The sequence below is a fragment of the Varanus komodoensis genome, unplaced genomic scaffold (genome assembly GCF_004798865.1).
Source record: "Varanus komodoensis strain SLA01 unplaced genomic scaffold, ASM479886v1 scaffold1, whole genome shotgun sequence".
NCBI lineage: Eukaryota > Metazoa > Chordata > Lepidosauria > Squamata > Varanidae > Varanus > Varanus komodoensis.
In genome coordinates, this window is record NW_025335268.1 from 138,019,106 (window position 1) to 138,045,277 (window position 26,172).

At 41.0% G+C, this 26,172-nt stretch overlaps 1 protein-coding gene across 1 annotated transcript in view; it reads left to right on the forward strand.

Annotated features, from left to right (window-relative positions):
• The window catches only part of PKP1 (plakophilin 1), a 44,771-nt gene extending 39,816 nt beyond the window's left edge, over positions 1–4,955 (forward strand). Inside the window, exons 10-13 of the mRNA XM_044429633.1 lie at positions 734–887; positions 1,822–2,008; positions 3,762–3,846; positions 4,884–4,955. Coding sequence (XP_044285568.1) covers positions 734–887; positions 1,822–2,008; positions 3,762–3,846; positions 4,884–4,955 — 498 coding nt within the window. The remainder of the gene's footprint in view (positions 1–733; positions 888–1,821; positions 2,009–3,761; positions 3,847–4,883) is intronic.
• Positions 4,956–26,172: the final 21,217 nt, after the last annotated feature.

Sequence of the window (26,172 nt, forward strand, 5' to 3'; positions counted from 1 at the left end):
TAATCATTCTGGCACAACTGTTCACTTTATTTAAAAAAAAATCAAAATTTGATCAGCAAAATATTCCATAGGAAGCTCAGTATTTTTCATTTACCTTTGTGCTTTTAAAAAGAGAATTTTTCATATAATGCCTTGGGTGTGTGCACAGTGTTCCCTTGAGGTCAGGCTGCATAACATGTCAAATATGATTTGCAGTTTCCAGAGGTGTAATTGTAAATTTTAGAGTGCAGGTACTCATCATGGCAGTCCCCATAGTTACACCCCCAAGAAGAATCCAAAATTCCAGACAGTTGTGGAATTTATGTTTCTATCTCCACAAGGAGCATATCTTTAATCGGATTTAATTGCCTAGTCAAGACTAAGCCATCCAAAAATACTCAATGCTACAACAGGGAAAAATGTACTATTGCTGGAAACATTAATTTTCTTGCAATGTTGTGAAGGTTGCAGCTAAACTCAAGGAAACAGGAAGTTTCAGGGATGGGGATGACAGAGAACATCAACACCCCTGCGAATCAGAAGTGCTGATGATACATCCCTGTGCATCTTGGCTCCACTATAGCACCAAGCATTCCCAACAGATATTTGATTGCTTTATTCATAAGGGAATTCTGGATACTCTACTCTTCTTCCTAATTTGAAATAATGTAGCTTTTCATTGGTTTCATATTTTCATGAGAAAGAAGCAAAAGCTCTGGAAAGTATTCTGAATGCCACTTTCTTTTTCTACTAGATGTCCAATGCAATGAGCCAGATGATTGCTTTAAAGGAGAAAGGTTTGCCCCGTATAGCTCGACTCCTGCAGTCCAGTAATGCTGAGGTTGTCCGTTCTGGCACATCTTTACTGAGCAATATGTCTCGGCATCCTATAGTCCACAAAACTATGGGTAGGTACCTTTAAAAAAAAAAATCCATGGGCATATCTGGAATCTTGTCTATCTTTATACACATTCTCCACTTCATAATATATTTTAAAGCGTACAAGTCGTACTGTGTTATTTGATATCCATTTTTAATATTATTGGTATCTTCTCTGTCAGAATAAGCATTTTAAAAGGAAAAAGTAATAAAACCAATTCAGTAGTCAGTGTCTTCCTTGTTCTGTCTTGCTCATTTTGCTGTTTGAAAACCTCTCCTTGCTTATATATGCCCTCTTTGCTCAAGATCAACTATCGTTTAGTGCTATAGAACTAGGGATGGGGAAGGAATTGGTTTGGTTTAATGTTATTGTGCGCTTACCTAATTTTGCAATTTTGAATTAGTTCACCAATCAAAAACTGCATTAAAAATGCATATGTCAGGGGAAATGATGTGCAAAATCTGCCATATTGGGAAAATGGATTGCAAACATGTATGTCTTAGCAATTCATACAAAAATGCATGTATTAGAAGAAATGTGCAAAAATGTTTATGAATTTTCATGTGGAGTTGTATTAAGACTGCAAAAATGTGAAACTGAGAGGAACTGCAATGGACAGCTTCTTCCATTCTTCTACAAAGCACACTAAACCAGAGTTATATAAGCATCTCTGGGTCATGCTGCCTCTATCTTATGTAAAATAAAGTTTCCAGATTTTGCAGGTTGGATGTAGAGTATGCCATCATTTAGGTCAGGTCTGAATTTCACCAGAAATGATACATAAACTAGTATGTCCATTTTAACATATGTGGAGCCACATTGCTTGCAGCCAAACCAGTCTCTGTTGTGAAAGCTCTGCAGATGACTAACATTTTCCAAAAAGCCTGACTCTAGACCAGATTTTGTCACAATAGTTTTATGTAGCTTTTTAATTTCATGGTAGTGTTGTTTCCTCTTTTTAGCTCACCAGGTGCTTCCAGATGTGACTCGTCTTCTAGCCCTCCAGGCTCCAGGTTCCAGCAACTATGGAGACATTATGACATCTGCTTGCTACACCCTGAGGAACCTACTTATGTCCAACCCACAAATGGCCAAGCCGTATTTGACAGGCAGCTTGTTAAATAATGTAGTAAGCCTGTGCCGAAATGGGTGAGTGATGGTGAGGATGAGTGGATGTATGGGAAACTAGCAACCCAATGAATGAATGCCCTCCAAAGTATCCTGTCTGATACCTCTGTTCAGTTTTTCCATACTCAAGAATGTGGCTTCCTCTATATTTGGCCTTCCTTTTCTTCTTCTGTCCCCAACTTTCTGCAGCATTATTGTCCTCTCCAGTGAGTTTTGCCTTCTAATTATGTGCCCCAAGTATGATACCCTAAGTTCATCATTTCCCAGGAAAAGCCCTGGCTTAATTCCATCCAGGACCCACTTGCTAGTCTTTCTTTCAGTCGAGGGTATTCACAAACTCTCCTCTACCACTATGTTTTGAATATATTAGTTTTCTTCCTGCCAGCTTTCGTCACTGTCCAACTTTCACACCCAGACATAGTAATCAGATCAGGAATACAATGCAGTGGATGACCTTGGCCTTCACTGCTGCCCTTCCAGTCTATGGTCTTCTTTTAGTTTCTTGGCCTTCTGGCAGCATTGCTCTCAGTTTCTCAGACACTCTCAACCACTCCCCCCTGCCACTTAGTGCTTAGTGGGACAGCATAACTTTAGTTAATGTAGATTCTCAGCTTACAATTTCTCTATTTCAAATGTATTTCAGAACAGTGTTTGTAATAAGCATTATATGAATGCTTACTATAAAAGCATAATACACATTTTAATATTTGTGGTTTTACATATTGAAGCAATGTCCTAAACTTTGTAATGGGCATAATTGGAGGATTATTAATACCATGGAATGGTGTCAGACCATGACTAATGACAACTTAGTAACGCTTTATAGTGCTTTATAGCCATTGGGTAACCTTGTAAACTAAGTTTAGTTTACAAGATGTTGTGAACAGCATCTGAATTGGATCATAATCATGATCAAATCATACACATCATAATACAAACATCGTAATACAAACATGTACAATTGACTAGATGCAGATGTAGGCATGCGCAAGAAGGCTGGTGAAGGTGGACCTCCTGCCCCTTCTTCTCCACATCAATCCATTTTGGCTCTCCGAAGATGCTACATAGGCAGCTGGGGGACCCTGCTGAATGGGATAAGCTGTGATGGATGGGGCTGAGGGGGACAAGAGGATTTTCAACAGTTGAATAGAACCCCTTTCCAGAAGTGGTGCTCCAGTCATGGAAGGTGCCTCTGACTGTGTGCCTTGGGAGCTGTCTGGAGAGGCTGCCACATGGAAGGGGGCAGGGAAATCTCCTTCCACCGGCCCAGATATGCACAGCTACCTCTGCATCCAGTTCCTTGCTTTTCTTATCCATTTGTAGTATTCAGTTGCTGAGTGACTGGCCCAAAGTTGCCCAGTGAGCTTCACAACTGAGCGGGCCCAGAACCTGCTTCTCTGGCTACCAAGTCCCCTGCCCTCACCACCTTGCCGCACTGGTTCTCATGAGTTACTTCCACCATTCTACTTGCAGTGATGGAGCCTGACATTATTACCGCATCCACCCAGAAAAAATGTGCTCACTATTCCACCTGTTGCTTTTTAATGTTCAGTGAAGATGGAATATAGATCAGAAGGAGGAGAGGAAAAAAATATCAGGGCTATTTATCAAAAGCACAAACAATCATCAGTAATCCAAGATGAACTTTTCAGTTTTAGCTAAGGGCCTTTCAAGTACCATTATGAGAGGCCTGGTTTATAAGATGTGCAGTGTTAATGCCAGCTGTCGTTTTTGATGATATTTGATGCATTTTTGCCTCTTTTCTTGTGTACAGATCCTACCCAAAAGCAGCTGAAGCGGCTCGTATGTTATTGTCTGACCTATGGTCAAACAGGGAGTTCCATACTATACTGAAACAGGTAAAAGAACAAAGTGCTGTTTTTCCCTGTTTTATTAGTAATAAAATAATGTGACAGCTGGACAACACCACCCAGTTAAATAAGAAGTTTTGCTAAACCTGTGGAGAATGTCTTCTAAAATAATGTAAACAGTATAGAAAAGAGGAGTGAAAGTGCTTGTAAGAGCATTTTTAAAATAAAGAGTCTGTTTTGCTTAGTTTCTGTACAGAATGCTTGCCACTGAACACAGAGAGGCATGCACCCCCATCCCTAAATATGGCTCCTGTCACATCCCATCATCACTAAAAGCAAGATAAATTTGTTCACACTAAGCTTTCCAGATGCCTTCCACTGAATTTTGGCTGCAAACCATCATTTTTTTTCTTTCTGTTTGCCACAATGTAGGAGGATGCAATCCATGCAGGTCCAAGGGGAGTAGAAATCCACCCCTGGACCACCTGAAGCTGCACTCACCTGCAGATATACCATTTCTTCAATATGTCTAATAAGTTGCATATTTCTGTACAATTTGTATATGCTCTGCTGCTTGCAGCATTTTCAGTGGAGTGTTTAGGGTACTGCTTTTTCTAGAGCCTTTTATGTAGAGTTCCTTTTCTCTGCAGATGAGAAGCCATGCAGAAGGAAAGAGAGTTCCATTTTTAATAGATTCAGGATGTCTGGACACAGTTAGTACATGAATAAAAGACCGTTTAGGCCTCCCATGTGTTCTAAGTTCCACCGCAAGAAAGAAAATAAAATGTAGCAAGTAAATGAAAACAATAATTACAAAACTGGGACTTTATGCATGCAGAAACTTCACAAAATGCTTGTGCATGCTTAGATGAGATCTACAGGTTAATGGCTTGAAAGTTCAAACCTTTCCCACAGTTGCACCAAGTGGTTTTAGAGAAATACAGCATACATAGCTTGCAAGTAATCCCAGATTTTCACCTTCTAGGGAAATGTTTCTTTTGGCTTACTAATATTAAGTGGGTCTTTATTTTTTCTTCTTCTTATCTGATCCACTACCTTTCTTGTTTCCATGGTTCCTTCTTCAGCAAGGATATGATAAGAATATGATGGGATCCTTAACAGGAAGCTCTTTCAGGACCCTGTCTTCCAGATTCTAGGAAGAGATCTTTGTTGCATGGTTTCGATTGCAGGTAAATAATGGTGCACATTTTCAAACTTGGAGAAAAGCAAGACTGGCAGCTATGAGAGACACAAGTCATACTTCAGTCATGTCTAGATTAAACTAGAATGATGTGCTATACGTGGAGCTTCCATTATGCAATGTCCAGAAACTGTAACTGCCTTAAAACATGGTGACTTGTGTGTTGTCTGATGTATGGATCATGTATACCAATTTTGCTACATCTTTATAGGCTTCCCGGGTAATTTTCAGTGATGCTTTTTACCTGGGCCCATGGTGCTTTAAGGACTCCTTGTTCCCATGTGACTTTACTTACCTGTTCAGGTCTTTCTTGGATGGTGCATGGCAATCCAGGACAAGGCCTTCTCTTCAGTAACACTGAAGAGCCAAAGTATTCTCTCTAGGGGAGTTTGCCAGGACAATGCACTTCTCTTCCAGATTGCCAGGATTATTTATTTATTTATTTAGAAAATTTGTAGGCCATCCATCACTGTCATCTCTGGACGGCTTACAACATTATTTCAAACCCTAAATAAAATAAATTAACTATTCCACAACTGATCATAAAACTAACCTATTTAAAATAAATTAAATCTAATGCAATTAAAATTACTTTATGTTAAACTATTGGTCAAATAAAAAGGTCTTGACCTGGTGCCGAAAAGCATATAATGATAGCACCAGCCTGACCTCTCTAGGGAGCACATTCCAAAAAGGATTACCTTTTTCCTGTTTATCTACTAATTAGTATTTGATCATATATATAATTTTAAATGTAAAACATACCATTTTTAATCAAAATGAGGTTTTAGTCAAAAGAGGAGAGGATGATGTTGGGGATTATGGTTTCAGAGGGAAGCAAGACCCATGATGTCCTTTGATGCAAATGCCATTGCACTTATTTTCCAATGGTATAGATGGTACAGTTTGTCCCAATAACATTGCTTTGCTTCAGATTGTACAATGGAATAGAGCTGCAAGTTCATTTTGGAAGCTAAAACACAACTGATAACTTTTCAATTGAATTGCCTGATGTTGCTCTTTCTTGTCCAACTGTAAAGAGCTCCCTGAACCAGCCTGCACTGCAATGTGATATACCATCCTGCCAAACGTATACACTTTTTTCTAATTTCTACATTTTCTACAAATGTATACTGTTTTCAAAGGCAGCAATTTAAACACATATTTAACTTTGGCATGACCTCGTCCATGTTCTTTCAGAAACCTCTTGTTTATCAGTCCTACTGAACAACATGGTTGCAAACATTGGCAGTCGCATGCCGCATTTTCTGTAGAGTGTATAAGAGCCATTTCTTGGGATAGAGTCTAGATGTGGATTGCAATTCCACTGAGGTTTGAGTTCATCAACTCTTTCTGAGTTTCACCTCAAAGCTAAGTCCATTGCTACCCACTATGGGATCCATGTGACAATTTGCTACACAAACTCAGACCAATTTTCCCAGGGTGGTTTGTTCATGGGCAACAAGCCCCCTCAGCAATCCCTGGGCTATTGCAGGGATTGAACCTACAAAGGATTATCATGCTGACCAAATCTGGATGACTGACTCCATAATGTGTGGGGGGAATCTGCTATGGAGCTGCTTGGCAAGGAGAACAAAAAAGCAGCAAGCGGACTGTGAGAGCCAGCGAGCTCCAAAGTGCCCAAGTGGCAATTTGAGGTGACTGGCACTGGGTTCCCGCTATACAAGGTGTTGGAGCCAGCAGGAAACCCACAGTGCAGCCAGAAACATGGGTGCAACTATGAGCAGAATGACAGAGAATTCCATGGAGAATTCCTCTTTTCTTAAGCAATTTCCCTGGCTGTACATAGGCAGCAGGAGCAATTTGCTTGTTAAGGACCTCTGGAAGGACAGGGGCAAGTAGCTGACTCAGGGGGCAGAGGGGAGTTCAATAGTCTTCCATTCTGAATATTGGCCAGTACACTGTCCACAACATGTGTGGCTGCACAATATTTGTGAGGACAGCCAAAGAAAAGAAGGCTCCACTGGGTCATGTGCCGCTGGTCCTCCCACATGCACAACTGGTCATTAAAAACCACATGTCAGAATTTTACAGTGCATAAGTAATAATCACATTGAGATGATTAATTTTGCAGATATTTTCCTTTTCTTTCAGAATTTCTAACTGGTTCCTGTCTGGAGACCTCAATCTTCAAGGAATTAGTTAAGACATTAAAAGACATACACAGTTTTGAGAGTTCAATTCAGTTGTAAGACTAGGCATGACCATTTGGTTTGCCTGATTATAAGGACCTTATTTTAATGGATGCGTTTTTTTGTTTTTTTCTTTTGTCTGGGGCAGGGAGGGAGGGAGGGTGGAGGTTAATGATAGGTGATGTAAAAATGTTTGAAAATGGGGCTTATGGAGGGTATGTTGGAAGGTATAAAGAACAAGTTAGGTGCCTTCCTCCCCAGGTGATATCAAATTGGTATATTGGGAAGAGTTTTAGGGAGATTGTGTCTAAAGGTTTCACAAATAATTATTTTTTTCCTTTCTCTATTTGTGTATATATTTAGTCATCATCTGTATAGAGCATGCTTCCCAAACCTTAGGTCACCAGATGTTGTTGGACCACATCTCCCATCATTCTTGATCACTGGCCATGCTGGCTGGGACTAATGAGAAGTGCATTCGAATCACATCTGGGGACCTAAGCTAGAAGAAAGAGAGAGAAATATGCTATCACAAAAGGCATTTCGGTGCCATATGCAGAGCTTTCCAATGTGTGTTTACATAGAAAGAAGTCCCACTGAATTCAGCGGGGCTTTTTCCCATGTGAAATGCGCACGGGATTGATGGCCTCAGAAGGCTGCAGTTAGGCATGCTGCCAGATAAACATGCATAAGGATGTGCTTTAACTCCTTTCCAGTCCTCCTTTTCAACAAATCATGTAAGATACTAACACCCAGCATGTTTATTTCATTGTTAGTGGTAATTTTTCATAGATATTTAGCATAATGCTCTTCTTTCAGATAGGGGTTTTTTTGTTTTTTGGTCTAAACTCTACTGGCATCATGGGTGTCTCTTCTGGATTAATTACTTTCTCAGGTCTGCTTCATATTCCACAATGCAGATTACTGCTAAGCATTTTTTTTCCCTTTTAGGCCACTTAGTTTCTAAATGCCAAGAAGCAAATTCATTTCAGGGATTTTTTTCCTGAATAGATTCTTGATAATTTTTAAAATCTTTATTTTTATACTGTATATGAATAACAGTTTGTGCAGAAAACAGGAAATTTCCAAGTAATGCTTTACTAAGGTTGCTTTACAGATGACTGCTTGTGGCTCTTAGAAAAGAAAAAAGAAGGAAAAAAACATTTACTTAATAAACATCACTAATCTTGCTTTTAAAAAATAAACCTGTCAGCTAAACAAATCTGTCAAGTTCAAAAGCTCAGAAAGTAGATAAATGGCCAAAGTACAGAATCAGAGTCATTTCCTAAGAGTTGTCAGTAGAAACCACAATACTATTATGAACAAGTAACCAATGGAAAAGAGCTGCTTATCTTAGGACAATTTCAAAATCTTGCTGCATAATAAGATTTGCTTCTCTTCATCTTAACCAGCGAAGAATGAACCCTAGAAGTAAAGATGCTCGTAGTTGTTATTAATGATGTTGTGGTTGTTCAAACTAACTACTAAAGCAGACTTGTCAATTGCTTTCCAAATATGATTTCACTCTTCATTCCTCATGGAAACATTCCATTTTGTACACTTTTCAAGGCTATTTTTTATCTGATCAATGTGCCATTTTTGCTCAAATTCAGGCACACAATAAGCCTTGAATAAAGAATGAAGGTAGGTTTTGTGAAAGCAAACTGCAATAGATGAAACAGGTGTTTTGTTGGAATTAAAAACAAAACAAAACCCAGAATCAGCCTCTAAACCTAAGATATTATGCATACTTTAAATATGTGTCTAGCAGTTACATCTTCCCCCACCATTTTTATCTTAGAGTATATACAGAGAACCCTAGTGGGGAGCCAGAGGGGGCTTTTAAGATCCAGATCTAAAGTCAACATGATAAAGAGATGTAACCATTAGATGCAAGTTTAAATAGATGTCTGTTCTGACAATAAGCTGAATTAATTCAAAGTGCAGGAAAGGAAAGTTTTCCATCACCTCTTCCTCGCTGCAGCCATGTGTGCCCCCTGAAAAAGTCTTTCTGGAAAGTCAGGCTTTCTTGAACCATGTGTTATGGAGCAGGATGTAGGACCAGCTGGAGGTGATGAGAATTGCCCTGATTTGGTGGACCTACTTAAACAGATATTGAGTAGACATTGAGAGGCAAAGCAGGGAACTAGGGAAGGGACAGCTGGGATGTGCCTGAGGTAGCACAGACTTAGGGAAGCAGTGGGGAATTGAGCAGAAAGACAGGAAAGCAAAATGATACACGATAGAGAAGAGAAGATGTTGAGAAATAAAAGCACGAGAGGGAAATGGATACTAGAAAAAAGAATGGGCAGAGAGAAGAGGTGTACGTGGCTGGGAAATGCAAAGGTGAATGATGAAATTTGCAAATTTGTCTGCAATAACCAGCTGAAATTTTGGCAGTTGGTTTCTAGTATTCTTCTGTCTTAGCTCTTCGAGAGATCACTCATGCTCATGACGGCTGTTACAAATGAGTCCAGCTCTACATCTTGAGGGCCTTTGACAAAATTGTCCTCTGCTGGGCCCTTTACATAAACTAGTCCAAGCAGTGGTTGCGAGAGTAGCAGGCAGCAGCAGCAGCTCTCTGAATAGAATTCAGGGATGCCATATTAATTTCCCACAATGTCCCTAAGGTAATATTCTGGGCATTGTGGGTATTTTAAAAAGTGGTAGATAGAGTTGATTCAAACCACAAGTCACTGGGGAAATATTTTTAAGTGGGGCCTGGTTCAGGGCATGCATCGGTGCCAGGGGACTGGGGTCCAAGCAGCTGATGATGCCAGTAGTATTTATCATTAGATACTTTGTAATAATAAGCTAATAATAGTTCTACTGGCATATACTTACATACTAACATTGAATGTCTGTATATACATTGGATTGGTCACATAGACAAAGCAACGGTGATGCCAAATTCCTTCTGTCTCTTTGTGTTAATAGCAGACTTTCATGCAACTAGTCAATGACCAATAATCAATTACTACCACTTATCTGTGCTTCCCATCTCCAAACAAGTTTCACAAATGTTTGACATATGGTAAAAGCATCATTTGGACCAGTAGAGCTGTACTATTTAGGAAGCCACTGGTTTTGAAGGGATATACATCAGAAATTTATTAGCCGCCCTGAGGCTTTTGCGAATGGGGCGGCACATAAATGTTCCAAATAAAATAATAAATAAATTATGTCAAAGGCTCTGTGATGGTTCATGTTCCCTGAACCATGTCTCCCAACCCATCTTGTATTACCCAGAAAAGAGCTCAGTCTGTCATATATATGGCTTCCTTGTGTATATCAGATGCTTCTGAAATAGTATTGGGGAGGATGGGCCACACATTCCTTTGGGCATCGCCACCTGAAAAGCAAGATGCGACTGTTATTTGTGTAGGCTATGACTCATGTAAATAAATAAATGCTACAGCTTGTTATGAGTTCGACCTATGGTGTGGTACTTTAAAAAACATCAGGGGTTGCTTAGTTTTATGGCTTGTAAAATGCTAGCCAAAGGATGTCATATATGCCCAATGAATAATTACAGAAGGCTTATAAACACAACTGGAAATGAACTTTTATGCCTCTGTTAGAGTACTTACTTTTTATTACTACCAATGTCACTAATTCATTTATGCAGAGCTACACAAAATGTTCTGTATGATATATGCACAAAAATCTCATGTCAACCATGTTTTTACTGTATTGTGTATTTGCTTCATTGGAACAGCTGAAACCAATAAAGTGCTGGAAGGTCTTTTAACCTGGACTCTTTGTGATTAATTCCTTTCTGTCTGCCGCCATGTATATCGATAATCATATACAACTTGCCTGATTAATTCAATGTTCTCCTTCAAGAGTCTCTTTTACTCTGATTAGCATCCAGTGTTTAGCAAAAGTTCAGTCCATTCCCAAACACAAAGTTACAAACAAGTATATATGCTAACCCAATGCTGAAAGGAGGAATGTCTTTTAAGAATACAGAGAGTGTCCCTGCATCTCATAATCAAGAATACTCTTCAAGCAGAGAGAAACCCCACAACGGGGCTCTTTACTTTCTGTACAGCTTACAAACTGTTCCTGAGACAGGTCTGTTGCATGACATTGTAAAGCAAGTAGTTTGACCATCCTCTGTAGAGGGGCTCCAGTTCTCCAGGAAAAGTGTTCATCAGGCTTCCTTTAGCTAGGCATCGCTTTCCTGAAGTGTAACTATTAACTGATCCACACATTAACTTTAAAACTAGAGTTGTAAGTACATTAACACCTACAGAAGGGTTGGGCAGTTTGTAATTTTCCAGGTATTGGGCTGCAATTCCCATCAACCTGAGCTTTAGCTATGCTGGCTCAGGAAGATAGGAGTTGCAGATGAACAGCATTGGGAGGGCCACATGTTGTCCACTCCTGCTATAAATGAAGCTGATAAAAAATAAGGGAAGCAATACATGCAAAAGAGAATAAGGGGCCCAGACAGTCCAACGGTGTCAGTGTCCTCCGTACTTCGTGGCAGCCTTCTCCCACCAGATGCCCCTTGGATATTTTGGACTACAACCTCATCAGCCCCAACCAGAATGGCCAATGGTCAAGAGTTCTGGGAGTTGTAGGCAAAAACTTTTGGAAGGTGCCAGGTTGGAAATTCTGTGGCTTCTCAACAAAAAAGTGCGATGGCGTCATTCAGGTGAGTGGGTGGTAAGGTAAAGAGAGAACAGTTCAGAAAAAGAAGGTAAGTTGTTACAAATGCAGCATCTTTTGCCTCATTCAGTAACTACATGTGAAGACAAGACAGCTCAACCTGTGGTTTCATGGCAAGCTCAAACATGATCCACATTCACGTCTCCAAGGAAAGGGCCCCATCAAATAAACAAGCACAGACTGCTTTTAAAGAACTGTGATCATTCCTGGTCTTGTCAAGCTTTTCTAAAAATGTCGCTTGAAATGGATGAATTGGAAGATACAGAGAGAATCCCTTGGGCTAAAATCTAGTGTACTCAGATATAGAAGAACAGATCCGCAGTCTTTAGTCAAGAGCAGTCTAAAAGATAGACTTGGGAAAAACAGCAAGTATCTTCGGGGCCAGTCCAGTCATGAGACATTATTAAGCAAGCACCTGGAGCAGGGAGTGGTGATGTGAGAGCAGAACAGAGACTTGCATGTTGTGTGGCCTGCTGTAGCCCTGCACACCTTGCACCTGAGCTAGCCATTTCTTTTGTTAAGGATGCTCAGACAAAGGTTGCTACCTGGGGAATGAGCACTGATCTTCAAATGCACAAATCAAGAAAGAACTCAGGGCGCTCCAGCCTTTTCCTCTCCCAGTGATTTGGTTCACCTTCCTCCTCCTCCTCCTCCTCCTCCATGTGTCATAGAGCCAACACCCACAACTGCAGGTGGAAAGGAGGGCAGACTAACATCACCGGGGGAATGATGGGCAGCCACTACTATCTCATCTTGTATGAAATAAGTGCATTTAAAGACAAAACCTTGCTTTGTGAGTTGCAGTGCAGGAATCTTGGGCCTGGCATTCACTCCAAGAACCCACAACTTGTGATATGCTTGATCTGCTGGTGACAGGAAGCTGTTAAATCATCCCAGGCAGATGAATTAACCCTGTTACCCACCCAGTTGGTGCTATCAGTAGCATCCAGGGAGCCTTGGTGATTGGGTGGTCTGAAAATGAAATTAATTAATTAAGTAACCTACTGAATCCCTCTTTCCTGCAAGGGACAGCTGCCACTCCAACAATGGGAAGGTTCAGTGCAGAAAGACTTGTGCATGCTGTGTATTCATTTCAGAAAGGAGTGGTGGAAGGCATTGAGATATGCTGTGATAAGAAACTGTAGCATTGGCATCTTTTGCAAAGGAGACTCCCCACATGCAAGCCTTCTTACCAAACTGGCTTACAGACACTAGTTGCTTGTGGAGACATGACCAGCTGAAACAAATGCATATGAAAACATAAATTAATGTAAGAAATGAAGAGTCCTCCATTCTGATTGGCCACTCTAATTTGCTCTAGATTGCATCTGGTTTCACTCCAAGGATAGGAGGGTATAATTGAGCTGAAGATACACCAAAGCTTCGAACTTGCAGCTGCATGTCTGTTGTGGCGAGGCAGATACAGTGAGAATGTCACAATTTCAGAGGGAGGTGTGAGTGAGCAAATTGTGTCAGAAATTCCTCCTCCTCCTCCTCCTCCTCCTCCTCCTCCTCTTCTTCATCTCAAATGAAAGACAAGGATAGCCAAACAGAGAAGCAGTAGACCGAGGGCTGAGACCTTGATTGAAATCCCCCTTAACGAGTTGCTTAGTTAATCAATACAGAATAATTGGTCTATGATGCATGTTTTTTCTATCACTTGCTTCTTGAGGCTTCTCATTATGGCCAAAGATAAGAAATTAACATATGTACTAATGCAATGTAGTTGAAAGACTCAACACAGATGAGTAAAAAATAAGACAGACTTACAATCCGAAAGACATGACATGAAAGGGAAAAAGGATAGAAGGAAAAGGAAGAAACCCAAATGATGGCAAAGTTGCCTAGTTCTTCTAACAGAATAGGAAACCATTCCGGTAGCCTGATGAAATGGCTGCTGCTAGGGAACAATTGAAGGGATCGAAGAGTCAACGGCAGATGGTCTCTGAGCAGAGCTGATGAAATAGCCCTGCACCCTTCCTTTCCCTCTCTTGCAATGGAATGGCATAGCTCCTGCCAGATGACTGCTGAGGGAGTACCAAAAGAGCCATTGGAACACTCTTTTACAGTGTCTGCAACATGTCACTTGCATTATCTTGCTGCAAATCTTTGCAGGGTCCTAGTAAGGTGGGTCGGTGTACCCTTCCATTCCTTCAGAAGCCAAACAATGAGAGACAAACCTGCACCTCAGAGAGAAGGCCATCTCCAAAGCCTTGGAGCCATCGCTGTAAAGGTCCAGCCACAGTTCAGATGTCCCACACTAGTGGAAAGCAGGACCTGATGTGAAGAGTGTGGTTGGTACGTGGCTTAATACAGAGAGTGTGAGAACTTTTCACAGATTTCTCTCCAACTGTTCATGATGAACACATGGAGAGGAAAGCAGAACTATGACCACTGGTTTTTTATTCCAAATGTATTGCAGCTTTGAGCTTTATATTGTAATTCTATCTATCTATCTATCTATCTATCTATCTATCTATCTATCTATCTATCTCATTGCTATACCACCCAATAATGTAGGGAATGACCCTAGGACCCCTAGACATTGTCTGAGGGCACACAGAACAGTTTGGATTTTCACATCCAAGGAAAGATTGGAAAAACAACCTTGCAGAAGACATAAAGGAAGAGATTTCAGAACGCAGCTTCATGAAGATGCTGCAGCCTCTTCCCCTGTGATGAAGAAACATTTTGGCTTGGTAGCTAAAATCAGTTATTTAGCAGAAAAGCAGAGCTGTAGGAGTAGCAGAGGTGAAGATCACCTCTGTTCTCCCCCCACTCTGCTATGGATGAGTATGAACCTCTGAGTGTGGGTGTTTATGCTCATCTCCATAGGATCGTGTAATTCACAAATGTATAGAGGAATATAAATTCTAAGGGGACCTTAGAACCTTGAAACCTATGCATTTAAGTTCTATCCCAACATGGAGGATCAATTATAAACCTGCCCAACTTCCTTCCCTTAAGAATAGCCAAATGCTTATGATCTTTGATGTGCAACTGTCTTAATTCTGTCCAGTGTATTCTTTAGTCAGGATTGGTCAGAAACAGGAGTAAAGACACCTGATTCTTTGAGTTATCTTTAGTTATAGCAGGACATCTATCACTCAGTCTTATAGTTCCACTGTGAATGATATAGAATTTATAAAACTCTGCTATTGTATGGTTGAAATGAAACCACTTTCATGATTTGAAATACTGTCAAGGTACTTGGATGTAAGCATTTGTATAGTTCAGTGTGATTCTCTGCAAAGTAACCCCAGAATAATACACTGATATTTTAGAATAGAGCAATTGCCAGTTTAATCAGTGCTGCACAACTTCAACCATGACTATATAATTGAAGTAAAGGTGAAAAATGAGACAAGACAGAAATCATCGTGCATTTTTTTCTGCTAGAAATGTTTTAAGAGAAGGCATCTATGGAGAATTACATGTAGTATACTTTCTTTCTCAGCCTGTTATTTATCCATAAATCTTAAGTAGCTCATCACTGGTTTATGAGAGGCTTTATCCAATCCTTCTGTTTTAGCTGAGGCACTGTTTGGGAGTTAAGACATGCAGTTAGGTTAAGGTATCACAATATCAAATAGGACAAGTACATAGAACATTTTACCATATAAAAAGTAAAGCCTACAGGCAGATATGTAAATAGGCCAGGACTGCAACATTTGTAAACTGCTGACATATAGATTAAGACAGCCACCCTTGGGTTGAAAAGCATATGATCAGATACTGTCAGTCGATGCTGCTAAGAGATATTAAATGCCCCACGGTGTGATGTATCATGTCCTACCAGTCCAGCTTCAGTGAATAAACCAATGGTGTGATCTTCCTCACCTGCAAGCATCCATGAAAGAGCAATTCCTAGCAGAAACATTCCCAGCCACAGGATTTACAGGAATTTAAACCCAAGATCTGCCTTCCATGAGAGGAATGGACCTTCTGTGAGAGGAAGGGCTCCAAGTCATGAAAGATCCTTCGGCTTAATTTTGTGGGATCCTACCTCCTGATGCCACAGCTCATTTGACAGGGTCAACTTGGCTTCTGTGGAACATTGCATTGGGCTGGAGAGGCTGCCATGGGAAGGAAGGGGTGGCAAAGTCCACTTGCACCACTGCAATTGATCCAGCTTTTATCCACAGAGGTTATTGGGAAGGGAGGTGAATCCAAAACAAGTGGATATATGAGGAGGTGTTCTTTCCTGGTCTGGGTCCCATTTTTGGAAAGTCCTTGGGCAAGACACCTTCAATGACGCCCCTCTCTCAGTGAGTCTACCTTCATACCTCCATTTTCATGAGCTACTCATTCTTTTTCCCATTATCTCTTCCACTTGTTTGCTTGAAAGATAGAGAGCAGCTAAGACAGAGCATCTACTGCTCTTTCTCATCGCCACTGTTATCTGAGCCATCAGGTTACAATGAGCAAGTACAAGTCCTCTTGTCATGGAAGCCTTGACAGGTCCCAAACCATGTCTATTCTTGGTGCCCACCTTGCTTCCCTGGTCACTGCAAATGGGAAACTGTACACAAATAGTACTTGCAGTGAAACAGATCTTATGTTATAGAAAAAATAAAAAGCAAGCTCAAAGGGTCTTTAACCTTAATGAATATCCAACAATATAAATGCTAAGAAGAATTGGGTTAGTCATTATCACTGGATATGCTTACTACATTAGTTGAATATGCATATTGATACACGTGGGGACGAGGTCATGAAGTGCAAACTGACTTACACAAGAGCATCACCGAGCATGAGATGCAGGGATTGCTGGGGGGGAATCTGGGGTTTTATGCTATTAACAAGATAATCTGTGAAACCATATCGAGGCTACTATGTGCCATAACCATGGACACAATCCATGGGGAAGTTCTGAGAAAGCAGACGTGGACATGACGTGCAGCTGCACAGAAATGGGATGTTCCAACAGAGTGAACAAAAATTTCTGTGTTAATATCTGGGAGCTCTCCATTTTACTCTGAGGAACTGTCATGATTATTTCCTTTCTCAACATGGAAAAGTGCATTCCTCTGCTCGGATGAGAGTTCTTTGAATGGAGAAAGAAAAGAACAAACAAAGGAAGGATCAAGCCTAGTTACAATTTAAGAATAGTTACCTCTTGAATTATGCAAAGAATTACTCAAAGTTGCCTATTGACATTTTTCAAGTTTCACTGAAGTGATTCTCCACTTATATCAATGCAGTCATTAATCTACAAGAACAGGTTGTATGTTTGAAGGCAGATGTTACCGGGTGGCTTCTAAAGGAAGAGCAGCCATGACTAACTTTTCACAGATTGTATGGATCCACACACCAATAACCCATAGTATGGGCTGAATATAGGTTGAATCATAGGTTGTTGTTACCCAGAGTATGGAATGAATAACAGAGTGTGGCTGAGTGTAAACCCTTCACTACAGTTTAACTGTAGGTTAAATCCATTATTCATCAACTATGCAGGATTCAATAAGAACCCCTGCTCTGAACTACTGTTATATGCAAACGAAGGCATCACAGGACTGATGGCATTTCCAGCATCTTTGAATGTTTTGGTTGTTATTTTTCTTTTTATCATCTAGTCTAATGAGGAATTCTGGACAACTTGAAATCCTGCATATTTTTGTGGAATTTTAGTTGGTTCTAATAAAGGAATTCCTTAACTGTTGATCAATTAAAACTGTGTCTGTGTGATTTCAGGGCTGCAGTTCAAATTGTTAGAAATAATTCCTAATGCAAGGAAGAATTTACAGCAAAAGAAGGGTTAAAAGACTACCAGGGGTGGAACAGGGGATTGTTATTACACTCTCTAAAGCTATGACTTGATGGGGTGGGGTGTTGCAGAACAAAAGACGCACCCATGTGGGCTTTATGTCTCAGAAACCAGTCCTGTAGGAGCTCTTGGAAGAGACTTTCATGTTCTTGCTGTGGTTACCTGGCATGGGAAACGGAGGGATAAAGAGGACTCAGAGCAGGCCCTGGCACAGATACAGATCCGGATGAATCACAGCCACACTTCAATCAAAGAGAATGTGGGAAAGCAACACACAAAGACAAGCCGAGAGCCTTGGCATTTGCCAAGTCAGCACTGCTTCCTTTCACTTAGACTGAGTTTGTTGATGCAGGATTAGACCTTTTACAGGGTGGCTATATGGGGATCTCATCAGCATGACAGCAGAAGGTCAAGTCAGACCCTGCCTTCCAGTCCCTTACATTGGGATACTGCTCACCCAAACATGGCCAAATAAGCAAGCACAAACTACTATGACCCAAATATTTTACCTGCACCCTGCCCAATTTCTCTACCCTGCCCTTTCCCCAGCACCAAAATGCCAAGAACTTTCTAAAGCCTCTTTCTCTACTCAACAATTTCTTAACTGTCAAGGTCAGTTCGATTAAGAATCATCTCACTGAAAATACCCAACACAGATGCTTTCCAGTCCTTTCCTGGTCGGGTACCTTACTGTTGTAAAGGCAGTGGGAAGAGTGGAGGTAGAACTGGCCGATGAAGCAGAAGGAAGAGGAAACATCTTTTGGCTGATTTCCTTCTGGTTCACCATCTAAATGACTGATTCCAAGTTGTTCCAGTGGTAACCCACTGAGCTATAATCCTGCCATTCAGTACCAGGTTGCAAACTGACAGGAGCACTGTTATCCACATGATCATGGATAAACAAGCTTACATTTGTGACTTAAACCTAGTTAAAATGGGGCGGGGGGGAGGGAAAAAATAGATCCCACTGTGACTGTCATTTTTCAAGTGTAGCACCAACCAAGGTTTGATTGATGGCGAGGTGACATCTCAGTGACCTATTGTGAATCCATCCCCTACTGAAGGACAACATCTGTTAGTCTCCAAGACACAGTAGCAGGACTGGTCTGAGATTCTGTTCATGCACAATCCACACCACTGCCTAACTGCCTCCATGCTGGAGCTAGTGAAGTTGGTTGTAGAGGGGGTGCTGGTTTCCAACCAGACCAGACTGTGTTGGAAAATTTCAGCAGTCATGCTAAGGCTCCATCATGAGCAACAGTCCAAAAATTCCCAGTTTCCATAGCAAATATGCACTTGCCCTGATTAACATCTGGCCCTCCATGTGGCAGGACACACACTGATCTGATTTTTGCTAGTCAGTGTGAAGGGGCCCTGTGGGTACAGGAATCTGAAAGTTATCATTGAAGCAGCACAGCCTAATACAGTGATTTTCAGGGATTCTCCTCAGGGATAGAAAGTCTTCTAATCTGGTTCATTCTCGGAGTCAAATAAATGCTGAAGGATCCCTAATATTCTGGGACAATTTCTCCATGTTACAAATGGAAGTCTTGCTGAAGCCCTTTTCTGTAGAATAGGGAGGCTATCTGGGCATCCTCTACTCGGGTGAAAAGCTCAGGTTTTCTTAGCAATGAAGCATCTGCATAGACAATTAGCATGATAATGGAGAAAAATTTGGGCCAAATATGACCAAACATAAAGCCCATGTTAGGTACTATTCCATGGCAGTGAAAAAGTCTACCTTCTCTGTTTCCATTGCATCAGCACCATGTTGGATACTATGAAGGATTGGATTTGGGTGAGTAAACTGAGCTTCAGTCTAGATACGTCAGAGATTTCACTGTACAGTGAGCAAATCAACCTGGGTTTACAACTGTTCTGGATGGGATGGCTCAGCTTCTTGAGTGTAAGGTTCACAGCTTGGGAGTCTTCTTGGATCTACCATTGTTCCTGGAAGGTCAAGTGGAGGCAGTAGTCTGATGTACTAGTACCTTATTCCAACTGGTGCCTCAGCTACCTTCTTCCTGGAAAAGACAACTCTGGCTTTCCATGTATCTTGAACTCTGGTGTTCCATGTATCATTTTTAGATGATTGTAATCTCTTCTATGTGTAACTGTACTTGAAAAACGTCCTGAAACTACATCTAGTGGAAATATGACTCTCAGACTGCTGTCAGCTATATATTTAACAGAATGTGTAACACCTGTCTTGAATGAGCTTTACTTGTTCTTTCTGAGCCCAACTCATGGTGCTAGGTCTTATCTATAAGGTCCAAACAATTTGGCTCCAGATTATCTGAGACCACCTCCACCTGTAAGAACTTGCCCTTACCTTACAATAATTCTCAGAGGTCCTGTTGTATGTCCCACCATTTAGAGACACTGGGGTGAAGAGTACATCACACTGAGCTAATCTTTTCTGTATCAGCATCCCAGTTATTGAAATTCCCTCCTAAAAAGAAAAGATTGGACCCACTCTTTACCATGCTTCAGATGGTCATAAAATCTATTTTTCCAATCAGCCTTAATAGATTTTAATGTTCAATCTCAGTTTCATCCTTAAGAAGATCCCCATTTTAAATTTTCAATTCATAGCTATAATGCCAGGCATAGCAATCCTATATTCTAGGATCTTTCTTATTCCCAGATCCAAGACTGGAAAACCTCAGGGGATGCATTGGTGCAGAGTCACTCTGAATGAGTAAAGGCAAATGTTAATGGGTGAAACTGAAAATGAAAAGCAGGCATATTGATACTAGGATGCTTTTTACCTCTTGTGTATTGCTATAATAAGTGATAAAAATGAAAATACTAAAACTTGGTAGTCCTTCTAACAGTAAGTGCTAAATCATATTATTAAAATGGAAATTATTACACATGTCCTTTAATATCATACAGTGATAAAAATAACAAAGGTTCTTGACATATAGTAATTTGTTTAATTATGCAGGGACAAAGAAACTCACACTGTCTTTACTGCTCCAAAATAAATTTCAAGGTATCTGAAGGTAATAACATCTCCAGGGGAAACTGGTGTCAGATGAAAGTGAACAGTTCAGTCCCATACATCAAAGCTAAGTCCCATTGAGTTCAGTGAGGCTTAAGTGAATGAGTCAGTGGATATAGGATTGCAACCTAAACTTTCTTCAGCAAATATGAGACAAAATCCCACAACTGATTCACTTTTCACTGCAGAATTTGCACAGCTGTAGTTGTTGCTATGTGCCGTCAAATCATCTCCAACTTCTGGCAACCCTGTGAATGAGGGCCCTCCAGAATGTTCTTCTCAGCTCCTGTAAACTCAAGGCTGTGGCTTCTTTTATGAATTTGAGCCCTCTCACATTTGGTCTCTCAGTTTTTCATCTCCCTTTAGTTTTCCTTAGCACTATTGTCTTCTCCAGTGAGTCTTGTCTTCTCATGATGTGCCCAAAGTATGACAGCTTCAGTTGCTTCCAGGGCAAGTTCTGGCCTGATTTGATTTAGGATCCGCTTGTCTGATTTCTGTCAGCCCAGGTTGTCTGCTAAGTGCTCCTCCACCACGATGGAAGAGCATCAATTTTCTTCCTGTCATCTTTTTGCACCATCCAGCTTTCAAACCATACATAGTGATCAGGAATACAATCATGCTGACCTTGGTCTCCAGTGAAACATCCTTATACTTGATAAGCATACATTTGATGATCTATATAACCCAATAAAATAATACCTCTAGGACATTATCATCTACACAATAGTAAACTGTGTCACCAAATTTCAGCCACTTACCATTTATAGTTTACTTTCTTAGTGTCTGGGGCATTAAATATCCTGGGAAATCCACTGAATTTTGCAATTGGAATACTCTTTTGTCCCAGTCAGTGGCAAGTGGTGCAAAATAAAATAAAATACAATAAAAAAGTGAAGCCAAGCCAAGCCCAAGAGACTAGTTTGTTTTTGTTTCTGTTTTACACAATAAGAGGTTGAAAATGAAGAGGAACACTCAGTACTGCCACTGTGCCTCATCTAGTCCTCCTGTGCCTGTGGGAACTATGTTCCAAGAGTACCACAAGAACTAATACTACCAAGAACAAATCATAAATTGTTGGGCACGTTAGCAGAACTCTCTTCTGGCAGCTCCACTGACCTACCTCTTCTTTCTAGCGGTTGTACTGCTTCCTATTACCTGGGTGCAAATGACACAGCACACAGGATATTGCCCAGATTTGCCAGTCAGGCAGCCGTGTGCCTACCTGAGCAGTACCATCCCCTTGCTACTCACTCATCTTCTTGGCCTCACCAGACATCCTGGTAACCTCCACCAAAGAAATCCCTGTCCTTTCCCTTTTCTTGCCAATGGTCCACAGCAACCTCCTCCTGACTGTGGCTCTGTGGTGGTCCAGCTGTGGTCCTGAGGTAAGCCCCCCTTCCCACTTCCAAGTATACCTGCACATCTGCAGAGCTTCCCAGTTACTGCAGTTCCCACAGAGATTTTTATTAAATGAATATAAACAGTTTTGCTGTGATTGCACCCTGCATTCTCCCTCCATGCATTTTTACACTGTCTCTGTTTCCAAAGTAACAGTCAGCCAATGACAATAACATGAGTATTGACTCATTTGTTGCTAGGGAACAGAAGGCAGTAGAGTTTGAATGCTACAAACAGCTGCTTCTATGGCTGCTCTTGTCAAAGGACTCTATGGTGTTTCCATACCAACAATGATAAAATGGTGGTCCCGGGTCTAGACAGCTGAAGGCATGGTAAAGTGTGGAAATTTACAACAGATCATGAATTCATTCCATGGCTTCAGAAAACTAATCCTACCATGCAGGAACTCCAGAACTGGGTCTAGACAACACAACAGACCCACAGCAAGAAGATTCCACCATGCCTTTGTGTGTTGTGCTAACCTGCCCACTGTGATAGTAGTGAGTCCTACTTTTGCACCGTAGCACTTGATACTGAGAACCTGTTCTACCTTGAAGCCTGAATTCATGATTATTCAATAAACCTTTGTAGAACAGAGCCCACTTTATCACTCATAAGAGTACCATTTTGGGTTGGTAGTTCTATGTATACATTTGAGTAAAAAAATGGAAAGTATTGCTAGTGAGATCAGAAGGAAATGAAGTATATGAGAAATGAGCAGGGGTAATCACATTAGCGCCAGTGTGGCACTGAGATTAGAGCGCTAGAGTGGGACTTGGGCAATCTAGGTTCCCGTCCCCACTTGACAAGACGCTTACCAGGTAACTTTGAGTCAGTCACTGATGCTCAACATAATAGAAGGGAAGATTGTCAGTCATCTTTAGTTCCCTGCAGGAAAAATGGTGGGATATAAATGCAATACGTAAGTGTTCATTCGCAAATAGCATTTGTAAATATGTTGCCCCTGATTAGTCAATTAGAACCTGTAGTTTCTGATGTGTAGTGTCTGTAGTGCGGTTAACTTACTATTAATCAATGTATCAGTACTTGTTGTGGCATCCTTTAAATCTGCATTCCACAGAGCATGTATCAAAGCCAGAAAAAAACAAGTGTGTTTAAAACTTAAGGATGTGTCTGTATGTAAAGCACATTTACAGATCTATTACATTTCTATACCACCTCATCCCTGAAACTCTTGCAGTTGAACGACTGTAGTAGGGTTTCCACCAATCTGTAGGGCTGATATGTTGTTTTGCACTGCTAGAGCTACAGAAAGACTACTGCCTCTAGGGACAGTTCATTACATCAAGCCTGAAAGAAAATGTGACTTTCTGGACTGTACTGGATTTTCACTGGAACACATTTTCTCCGTTGCCTTAAATCCATGGCCTAAATGCTGCTTCCTGCAGCTGCAACATGAATCAAGTGTGCCCAGGAGCTGTTTTCAGGTCAGGAGCCATTTTGAAGCCAAGAAAGGTCTCCATTATGTGTCGCACCAATCCCAGCAGAGACCAGGCCTTCCCTACAGTTTTTATTAGAATCTTCAAAGAGCACATTGCAGCAGACTGAATGGTGTGACATTTTGCTCAGCACTTAGTCATCTATTTCTACTGTGGCTGCTTTAATGGGTTTGTGTTTTTGAAGTTCTTTGAAGTTGAAAAGTGCTAGCTGAGTGAGAAAGATGATTGTCTTGTAATCACATCTATAATCTCTGGCAGAAATGTCTTTAAACAAAGCAAAATTAAATCCATCTCTCATGATCTGGAGGAAAGATTTCCTTTGAATGAGCACCAGGTTCTTCTGCATTTACACTCAGGAAAAATAGTGTGGGTGTGTACATGTGTGCATGTGTGCATGTGACCCACAGAAGTCACTCTTGCAGCACTTCTAGTTACAGGACTAGCGACACTACCAGTCAAAAGGTCTTCTGCATCTTTTCCTCTGAACTGATTTTTTTAATGGAAGAAAGAGGACAGAAAAGACAGCGGGAAAAGCATGAGACAATTACAAGTGCAAGGCAATGATGTCTGCAATCCTCCTTAAAATTTGATGGAAAAGGATAAAAGTCTCAAGTGGATGCCCTTCCAAAACAACAGGTGGGGTTCAAGGGATCACCAGCAACTCTTCATCTCTGGATCTTCATCTCTTCATCTGTGGATGACCAGCACCAATCACACTTCCCGTGCTGCCTGTTGTATTCCCACATTGTGGGAACACTGGAAGTTCCTACAGACTGGAAGTACAACTGTTCCACCTGCTGCATGACACGCCGCAGCACGGAGCTCCTCGAGGCTGCTGAGGCGCTCCCCTGAATGAGCTGTGTTGGGTTTCTGCCACAGAGTGCCACAGCAGGTGTGCCATGCAACTCGCACACATGGCAAACTCATTCCCAGGTTCAGCAGAGGCTGAAAAACAAGTCTGTTTTGTGGTTGCATGAATCATTCCTAAGGAGGCTATTGAGGGGGTGAAATTACAAAAGAGAAGAAATTAATAAGACATGAACAGTGCTTTAAAAGGCCTTGATGCATTGTAGCAAAATCCAGTCTCTGTGATATGTTACTCAATGTGCCATCGCTGTTGAAATAACTTAGAAATGAATCAAGAGCAAGCAGTGGTGCAGCTCTTTGATGGTTATCTTTGAATGTATTCCTGACACACAAAACCAGTCATGCCCACATGGTGCTAAGCCCTAGTTTAAATGCAGAGACTCTGTATTCAGATCAGGTTCAGCTTAACTTTTAGAGCAGGTTTACACTGCAATTGGTGTTTCCCGTTAAATACAGTTCTGTAACCATTATGCTAACTCTATGGCTGCTTTCATGGGTTCCATGACTGTGCTACCTACCGTTAGTAGAACAGATAGTAGCTTTGATATCAAGATGAAATAAAGACCTTTTACTGTATACTTGTTCCCTTCTTATGATTGTTTACAAATTATATAGAACAGTGGTTTTCAACCAGAGGTCCATGGACCAGCACTGGTCCATGGGAGATTTCCTGTTGGTCTGGGGAGGGGCTGCATCCTGCATGCTGTGGACCGGCATGGAGGCTCACTGTGCTCCACCACCTCTTCCTTGGTTGGCACTGTATTTGTAGGAGGTGTGCCAGTGCCCTCAGGGGGGCAAGGAAGGGGAGAGATAACTCAGTGGGAGCTGGCTGGGAGATACATTGTGCTGATTTTGGTATTTTGCTCTTTTGCTGGCATTTTTTGTTGCTTTGTTTCTGGTTGCTTTGGAGAACTTTCTTTCTTTCTTTTTTTTTGTATTGTGTCTAGCAACTAATACACAGAATACTGTATTATGTGTATGGTGCTTTTAGTTTCTTCCTCAGTATTCCCCAAGGTGGTTTTCCTGTTCTCTCCAGTCCCCAACTGTGGAAAGGTTGAAAACCACTGATCTAGGCAATGACACCATCCTCTAGTTTCGCTTCCATTTTAAAGGTAAGTTTTGATGAGATTAAAATGTGACATTATCTCTAAAAGCAACATCTCTCACGTGTATATTTGCACTATTGCATTATACCAGAATGCCAGCTAGAGGCTATATAGCAGAAAGAAATACTCTGTGTGTGATATTTAGATTGGAATAAAACTGAAAGTAGATTTAGTGGATAATCACACACAATGGGGAACGCAATATGAGCAAATGTATATCACCCAGTAATTGAAGCTCCCTAGGCAACTCACAGCAATGCATAAAGGTACAATATAAAATATGAACAGCAATGAAGACATGAAAAAGATTACCTTACAAAAGTTTAAAACTAAATTTTAAACAAATATAAAAAGCTATAGCAGTTTATAAAAATTAAATCATAAGGCCTGTTTAAGCAGTAACAAAGTCCCGATATAACAGTAAACTAATTAAATGTCCTGTGGTAGAGGACAGTCTTAACCTGGTGCTGAAAAGATATTAAAGCTAGCTATAGGCAGCCTCAGTGGGGAGCTTGCTCCGTAACTGAAGGGCCACCACTGAAAAGGCCCTTCTCCTTATTGCTACCAACCAAGCTTCCCTTCAAAGGTCAGTTGGAGGCATGACCCAGATCTTGATTGTAATGTCTCAATGGCTTGTGGTTGGGAGAGGCGTTTCATCAGGTATTGTGGTCTCAAGGGCTATGGGATATATAGGACTTTTTGGTATATAAGGATTTCTAAGTTAAAAGCAGCACC